The sequence below is a fragment of the Rhinatrema bivittatum genome, chromosome 17 (genome assembly GCF_901001135.1).
Source record: "Rhinatrema bivittatum chromosome 17, aRhiBiv1.1, whole genome shotgun sequence".
NCBI classification, from domain to species: Eukaryota; Metazoa; Chordata; class Amphibia; order Gymnophiona; family Rhinatrematidae; genus Rhinatrema; species Rhinatrema bivittatum.
Window position 1 is genome coordinate 35876321 of NC_042631.1, and position 8778 is coordinate 35885098.

General features: G+C 42.5%; 1 protein-coding gene across 1 annotated transcript; it reads left to right on the forward strand.

The window, feature by feature from the left end:
• The first annotated feature begins 211 nt into the window (after window positions 1-211).
• INS (insulin) lies at window positions 212-6035 on the forward strand. Its single transcript, XM_029582970.1, has 2 exons — window positions 212-398; window positions 5830-6035. Exons 1-2 carry the CDS (start codon window positions 215-217, stop codon window positions 5964-5966), a joined length of 321 nt encoding a protein of 106 aa, XP_029438830.1. The 5' UTR covers window positions 212-214; the 3' UTR covers window positions 5967-6035.
• The last annotated feature ends 2743 nt before the right edge of the window (window positions 6036-8778 follow it).

The window sequence follows — 8778 nt, forward strand, 5'->3', positions numbered from 1 at the left end:
ATAAAGTTATTTATCCAGGTAAGTGACAGCCACTGTCTGAGGCTTTATATTTAAAATTCGCCACTTAGCTACATGAGTTGGCCTCTTTGTGTTTGACATTAACATTATTAATACTCTTTTTCTTTCTCTCTTTTCTGCTGTTTCTCTCGTTCCCTCTTCCTGCTTTTTTTTTTTTTTTGTTCCTCCTCTTCCTTCCGTGTGGCAGGTAACCACCATGTCTCTGTGGATTCAGGCACTGCCGCTCTTGGCCGTTTTGGCTTTCTTCGCCCCCACCTGCCAGGCTGTTCCCAACCAGCACCTGTGTGGCTCTCACCTGGTGGAGGCCCTTTTCCTGGTGTGTGGCGACCGGGGCTTCTACTACACCCCCAAAATGCGACGAGACGCTGAGCAACCTCTAAGTAAGTGAGCAGCCTTTCTTCATATTTAGAAATCTTGACTTTTTTTTTTTTTTTTTTAAATTAGTATGATCCGCATAGCTCTGAGGGGGTGGAATTATTAATATGAACTGAAATTGGGGAGCCGCTGGAATTGCAAACAGTGATTCACCGAGGTGGCTGAGCTTCTGTTTCCCCGGGATCTGAGGAAATCTCTATTTTTGCCATGCAAAAGGGCATTCTTCTCACCTTACGGCAGGAGGAACACTCTTGGGCTTGGGGGGGGTTGTCATGGGCGTAAGGCTGCACGCTCTCTGGTAACGGAGTGTGCGCAGGCAGGGGTTACTACTGGTATTTCCTTTGCTTTCCGGGCAGGAGATAGGCGACTGTATAGTTTAGAGTGGGGTTTCCTCCATTCTCGTGGGCAGGGTAGGGATTCCCCTAGGCCAGGCATGGGAAAACGTTTTGAAACAGGGCCACGCTACTGGCTCTCATTTGCACCGGGACCAAGGGCGGGGGTGGGGTGGTCCCCTTGGAGCTCCACCCAGGCAGCGAAGGAGAGCCGGGCGCTCAGTCCTACTGGCATCTCTCTCTGACTCTCTTTTCTTGTCTGCCTCTCTTTGTAGCCCACTTCTTCCTTTCCCGGACCACCTTCTACCCATGCCTACTACTGTGAATAGTTGAAAAATAAATCTCATTTTACCTGGGAATGGAGGGCAACCCTGATAGTCCCTGCTGTGAGTGCCCAGGTGGATTGTGGTGGTGCCCATGTAGTGCCAGCAGGAGAGAAGGGGGGGGGGGGGTCAGAGGGATCGCAGCCTTTCAACTAGAGATGTGCATTCATTTCGAACAAAAGGACAGAAAAATAGCACACAACGTTATCCTTTTCCTTCTATTGCTTTTACTGCGCACTATTTCTGAAACCTAATAAAACAAAAAAAAATTGGGAAAAAACCTAAACGCCACGGAGATTTGCCCCAAACAACACAAAATGATATAATACACATTTTTTTGGCCTTCACTCCCACAGTTTGGCATCTTTGGGGGAGGAGGCGGAGTTCAGCTTTATCACTGTCTTTCTCCATTCACTTCTTGTGCTAATTCTGCATTATAGGGAAGTAAACCTTATCCTACCCCTAACCCACAGGATGTGGTTTGCTAAAGCTTTGCCTTGCCAGTTATCGCAAACCGCCCCTCTGCCCTTTTGGTCTAAAGTTAAAACTCCCCATGCACCCCATCCTTCTGCTCCAGGTCTGCGGGAAGCCTCAGAGCGCTCTGGGGCTTGGAGCTTAGCCTGTTGCCTTGGTGCCCCCGTGGCACTACGTCCCAGGGTTTCGTCCGGTGTGCAATCCCGGCTCGCGGTCCCCTAGCCTCTCCGGGTGCTGGAAGACAGGGACAGAAACTACAAGTCCCAGAAGTGGCCAGTGCACCCGAGCTGGCTGCTTTCACGCAGAAAGGGAGCTGTTCAGCGAGGTGAGGGTTAGCGAGTGAGGCCACAAGTGCTTGGCCATCACATTCACTGTACGGATACAGCCTCCAGAGAGAAATGTCATTATTGAAGGCTGCTGAGACTTGTGCGACATGGGACCTTTGATGATGACACTTGTCAGGACAGCTTTGAAGGTAATGCTGGTGAACTGGACCTTGCATTTATTTAAACTAACCTCCACGGGCTGGAACAAAGGATCCGATGGGCCAGTTTTGGCCCACAGACCATAGTTTGAGGTGCTCTACCCTAGGCCCATGAACACCCCTCTTGCCCCCATAGATAGTAGAGAACCAGGGGAATCCTTCGACAGATTCCAGTTAAGAGCTCCTCATACTTGATCCGGCATCACAATTCACTTGGGTGATTACTATTACCTGAATGAGTGACAAGTCAATAACCAGAAGATCTATGGTTTCATTGGTTTGTGACCTGCAGAAAATCTAGTTTGAATTGGTCTATCTCTATTCTTGATGGGCTCTGTGCTTCTGGATTCCTGCCCATCACGTCAATCATCGTATCCCTTTTTCACACACATCCCTGCAGGTGGCCATGGCACCTTATCTTCTGGGCATGCAGGAATTGCTGCAGGATTTGTTGTACAGATGCAAAACCTCCTTGTTGCCACAGGGTCTTAGCTTTTAATGTTCTCATACTTAAAAGAAAAAAAAATATATATATATATTCAATCACTTTACCCTCTGTTTCCTCAAGTACAAAATTGGATTGTAAACCCTGTGGGGACAGGGAAATACCTATAGTACCTGATTGTAATCTGCTTTGATGTACACTTTGAAGTGCTAAAAAGCAGAATATGCAAATATCTAAATAAATAAATGTACATAATATTTGAATGAACAGAAAGAAACTGCTCAGGCTGTTTGACGCAAAGATTAATGCACAGGCCAGGCACAGTAATCATGATCACCTTATCAAGGTACAAGAGTTGGGTTTTTTTTTAAAATGAAGGAAACCATAACTGACATCATTAGTATATTTAAAAATCTAAAAGAAATTAAATAAGGGAAAACTGCACTCTGTACTGCATGCATCATTGCTGATCTTTTTAATGCCTACTGGATGTGATCAGGGCAAGGCAGTCTGTTCTCACTAGAGATTCAATATAATCTCCCCCACCCCCCCCCCCCACTACTGCCAAAGCAGGCATAGCACTTAAAGACTATTCTACAGGGCTTGATTATTCTATCTGTAAATAGTTAAGTAGCTGTAATAATTGTGTTCTGTATCTGGTTAATAAAGAAAACATTTTCCTTCCAAATGTATTGATTTTTCACTGTTCAGAAGGCCACAGGCACATTTTGCACTGGAGCCATGGCTTTCTAACTGATACAGACTTTTTAAACATTTGGCCACAGAATTCAATAGGTCTTGCCACAAAATCTAAACCTCATGTTACCTCAGAGCTCCCTGAGGTGGCTTGTTAGAAACTTCCTGTACCCTGAAAATAAAAAAAATCTATAAGATTTCTGGACTGTTCAGTTTACTAAGAAACAACTGATTTGCTAGATGCTTTCAGAAAAAAATAGTGCATATTATTCTGATGTGTCCCAGCCTTAGTTTCACAGCAGATGTCCTAGGAATCCCAGCAGCAAGCAAGGGATAAACATCCTTGTAGCAAATCTGCACTATACCCATCTCCAAGGAGTAAAACAGATCTTCCTGTGCAATGCGCAAGGGTTTGGATGCCTGTATAAATCCTATTATCATCATCAAGGGAGAGGACTGTACTGGGTTTGACCACTAGGGAGCACTGTTGAAGCATTTTCTGACGAGCATCTTTTCAAGATCATGGAGAGTAATGAGGAACGAGTTACTGTAATGTGGATAACTAGATAAGGAAGAGAAGCCAAAATATTTGTAATACATAGAACATATAACAGTAATATAGTAATATATTGATACTCCAAAAAATAGCCATAGACTTTTCCTCCAGTTCTTTTCTGGTCAGCAATAGATTTTTTGGATGAGTTTTAATCCTCCTGTTTTGGCAAGAGTCATTACATCATTGTGTCCCCAAAGAGGTCAGAAGGTGGGACATTAAGCCCCCCCCCAATATTGTACTGGTTATAACTCTCTGCTAAAAGGATCAGATCCTGCACTTGGATCGAAGTCAAAAAGAGACCAAGGAGTTAATTTTATTTGAAGGGAAAAAAAAGAGGTGGATAGTATCCACTGGATCTTGCAGTTTTCTGTGTGAAAGGGATTTTCCTTCTTCTGTCATTGGCCTACTTTCTCTTTCCATGGTCCTCTTAGTGAGTTGTTTTATTTATTTCATAATATTTATAGTCCTGTTACAAAACAAGTGTTCTTAGCAGATGACATAATACATATAGTGCCACTCTAAAAACCAACAAAGACAATATATATAACAGTAATACAATAGTTAAATTGAACTGAAACCTCAACAGCCTTTAGAAAAATTTCTGATATCACAGTTCAGTGCCCGACTCATGGCAAAACATTCGGAGATCAAATCTATGACTGCTCAGCATGACACCTAGGGCAATCTAGCTGGCCAGCTTAGTTAAAAATTGTCCTCCCCATTATAAAGTTTGTGACATTACAGGCAAAAATATTAGGATGTCACCAAAAGCTCAGCACATTAACATTCAGCAATATACAGTATAAGGAAAATATGGAAGCAAAACACAGTTGAAGGTTTCATCCAATTTTTTTTATTTTCTTTTATCTTTCATCATCTTTATTGAATAATAAAGCAAGTTCAATAGACTGCAATACAATTGCCAAATTTGGACCTTCACAGAAACATGAAAATCTCTTTTTCCATTTTTTATACTTGGGGGGTCTCATGGGAGGCAAAAATCTGTCCTATGGAAAGCCACCAATCCCAACCTCTAAAACATCTGTAAGGCTGGAAGCTGAATCTCATCTGTTTGGAACCTGGGTAGAGAATTACAGCCTTGCTACTAGAGAGTGACACATTGAGCACATAAAAGTGAACCACTTGTGTCTTAGAGGTTCTTTAAGTCCACAAAATTTGGAGATTTTTCCCAGATTTGCCAGAAAAGCATTGCTGAACTTCATCTTCCTGCCCATAATGTCTGCTCATGAATCATAAAGCTGAGCAGAAGGGAGTGTGGAGCAGACTGAATGGACCAAATGGACTATATCCGACGTCATGTTCTCTGGTTCTGCGATGATGAATATTATACAGAAATGATTGTCTGAAGGTTATGAGGAATACTCAAAAACATAGCAAAAGCAGAAGACTGGCATTCATCCTATCTGCTGTACATTTAGTGAAATTTGATTTATACTATTTTTTCCCCAGCAAAGTATATTTTCAATGATGCCATTAAACCCGTGTAGGCTATGAAATGATGGCGTGACAATTCTAAACAGAAAAAAATAAAAGGCAATGAACAAGTTGTAGGTGATATCTTTTGATTGGACTAACTTAATATATTTGGGGCTATTGTGTATCCTGACACTGGGATAAATCATATATGGGTAAGCTAATTTGTTTATAGTATAGCCCATTCTTAGAAAATCAGGCAAGCAGAAATAAGAAGTGGAGAGGGGGAATGGTAGGGTGAAGGACTGTGTGTGTTGGCGAGCGGGTAAAATAATTTTGAACATCCTGTTCAAACATTTTACATGGCCATGTATCTAGCAGTCTGCTCCAAATCTGTTCCAAAATTCAGATTTCTCCAAGGTGCAGACCCCTAATATGTGATCACATTAAAAGTTAGATTTAGTTCTATGCTGCTGTGTGTGGGTGGAGGAGGACAGGATGGATTCTTTCATGGAAAAATCTATATGGGCCAAACTGATGGCCTGAATGGGTCTATTCTGGGGAATGAACCCTGCCAGCAAGCAGTCCTATAAAAGGTTCAAACTGGGCTCTTGGATTTTAGGCTGAAAGGTGTTGACAAACCATGATCAGAGCATGATTGTTTTGTTGTTGGTTTTTTTTTTTATTTCCAGTAACCGGACCATTGCAGAATGAGCTGGACAATCTACCATTCCAACAGCAGGAGTACCAGAAGATGAAGCGTGGTATTGTGGAGAAATGCTGCTTCAGCCCCTGCTCCCTGTATGAGCTGGAGAGCTATTGCAACTAGAGGAGGCGAGACAGGGTGGAAAGAAAGAGAGGGGTTGATGGAGCATGGAAGAAGCCTGGGAGATTGCACTTTTGGTACTGCACCTTAGAAGTTTAATAAAAAAAATTCTGCTGTGAATGAAGCTCTGTTGCTGTATATTTTTTAAAATTTCTTGTAGTCCAGTGACTGTCTTCCGTCGATACGTGCCCATTTTATGCAAGTCTTGTGATTGGTTCTAATAGCTCATTCAGAAGAGCCCCAGTACTGACTCATTGGCTTGGCTTAGAAGCCTGGCTTGCACTATTGCCCTAAAGATGTTAGAGCATGGGGAATATGTCTCTGGAGACAGATCAAAATTCCACCATGACCCTTAAGATGGCCAGCTTTCAAACAGGATATTTTGGGGTGTATGAGATTAGACTGAACAACATGTCTACAAAGCTCCGCTGAAGTATATTGTACCATAAATGTGTTTCCATGACAAGGCAAAAGAGTTGGATGATATACTATCACGAAGTAGGAGTAGTGAGGACAAGATAGGCCTTAATGGGCAGCAGCTAATATGCCGCAAGACTAGATCTTCTGCCTGACCAGCCACCTCCCCCTAGAGTTGAGCTTGCAAGTTCTGGCAGCCAGCAGGGCTTTCCAGGACAAGTATGAGGAAGGTAGAAGCAAGCAAGGTTGGTTGGTAATTGGGGAAGATAGAGAGCCAAGGTCCAGGTTGAGGTCAAGGCAGGCAGAGAATAAAGCAAAATCAAGGTCCAGGCTGAGGTCAGGGCAACAAGAAATCAGACCAGGGGGAGAAACACAACAGGACAGACAGGAGTGGGAAAGGCTGGAACAAGGCAAGGCAAGAACACACAGAAAGAAAACCAGGAACAAGACAGGAACACATTGAAGCAACTAGCACTGAAGCATGAGCAGGAGACCTGTTGCGAAGACACTGAAAGATGGCTCTGAGCTTCCTTTTATACTTAATAGGATGTGATGTCATCTGTGCATGTCATAGGAAGTCCACCCAACAGGCCCTATGAAAGGACATAGGAACAGCAGGAAGTTCAGCCATGTTCCTTGGATGCAGCATGATGCCAGAGGTGCTTCAGACTAGAGGTGATGGGAGTTACATATACTGGTGACATAGAAGAACAAACTGCTAAATAAAATGTAGTCATTTGTAAGGGCAACAAATTTCTCTGTTAGAAAAGTAATTCGAAGAGGAAAAGAGACCAGTATTTAAAAGAAGTAGCTGAAAAGCTAAAGGCAAACAGAGTAGGATGGCATTCAAAAGATGCAAGAAATCTCAGAAAGAGGAATACAGGGAAGAATATCTGGAAAGGCTGAGAGAAGCTGGAAAGCTAGCTGAGACTGCAACGATGAACAGAACTAGCTAAGGTAATAAAGCAAGATGACAAGTCTTTATTTCTGAGATGTCCATGAAAGGAAGATGTGCAGCGGTGGAATTTATGACTGAGAAGAGTGTGACAGGTTAAAACGTAGAAAAGAAGGGTTTGGAAAAGGACTACTGATAGACATCAAGGGTACATGCAGTAGACATATCATTCCACTATAGAAGAGAGGATTACATAGAACCAGAAAAACTATAAATAACTATAAAATTTGCATGAACTGCCTCCATAACAATCAAATTTTGTCTTATGCATATTCATTGTGGATATCCTGAAAACCCAACTGGCTGGTGGGCCCTCAGGACAGGGTTGCGGATCACTGATCTACCATACAGCCATCATGCAATAATGTATAGTGTTCTGAATTTAGTGAAGAGAACCCAATCTCTTATTGTTGATTCTTTATATGTCAATTTACCAATTCAGTGTCTTGAGACTTCAACTGTTGTTAATTTGCAGCTTGCTAAATACAGTAAAATCATATGTGAACTTCCAATGTCTTCTCAGCATGTTGGAAACCTTCCTATGTCTATTTGCCAGAGCTGCATCTGTAGCAGACTTCAATGCCTCCTTGCAGTTCAAACGCAGTGATGTTAGTGTCACACACACATATATATATATACTTAGAGAGAGAGAAAGATAAATGCAGATGTACATGCATAAGAACATAAGAATTTAAGAACGTAAGAAATTGCCATACTGGGTCAGACCAAGGGTCCATCAAGCCCAGAATCCTGTTTCCAACAGTGGCCAATCCAAGCTACAAGTACCTGGCAAGTACCCAAACACTAAGTAGATGCCATGCTACTGATGCCCATAATAGTAGTGGCTATTCCCTAAGTCAACTTGATTAATAGCAGTTAATGGACTTCTCCTCGAAGAACTTATCTGAACCTTTTTTAAACCTAGCTACACTATCTGCACTAACCACGTCCTCTGGCAACAAATTCCAGAGCTTAGTTGCTTTTTGCTGATCTTGCGGTTTCTTCCTGCTCCTTAGGGCTGGGATTCTGTTGCTATGACCCTTCATTTGCAGCTATCAAGGGATTTCCCCACCCAACCATTTTATATCCTCCTCCTCTGATGTCACAATCATATCTACAAATCATCTCTACAGAAACTTTGGAGAAGTTAGAATGGAAGATGTTCACTGGGCTAGGATAACTGTAGCCAATAGCAAGGAATTGGATGTAATTGTCTGTATAGAAACCAAAGTGGATGCTTTGGGTGGAGACTGAAGTCCAGAAGCATTTTCATTGTGAGAGATGACATTCAAACCAACCCAAAAGTCAAGAAGGAAGTCACAGGCATCCTTGAGCATGAAAGTCTTGCAGGATTTAGAAACTATTTGAAAATGTATCCACTCTGATGACTCTGATAAGAAAGAAGGTTATGTGCAATCGGGGCTGAAATCAAGCAGCATCAAG

Bases quoted from the DNA above. Each gene is read 5' to 3' on its own strand.
- INS (XM_029582970.1), top strand. From the start codon at position 215: ATGTCTCTGTGGATTCAGGCACTGCCGCTCTTGGCCGTTTTGGCTTTC. The intron at 399-5,829 runs GTAAGTGAGCAG...TTTTATTTCCAG, and splicing joins AGACGCTGAGCAACCTCTAA to TAACCGGACCATTGCAGAAT.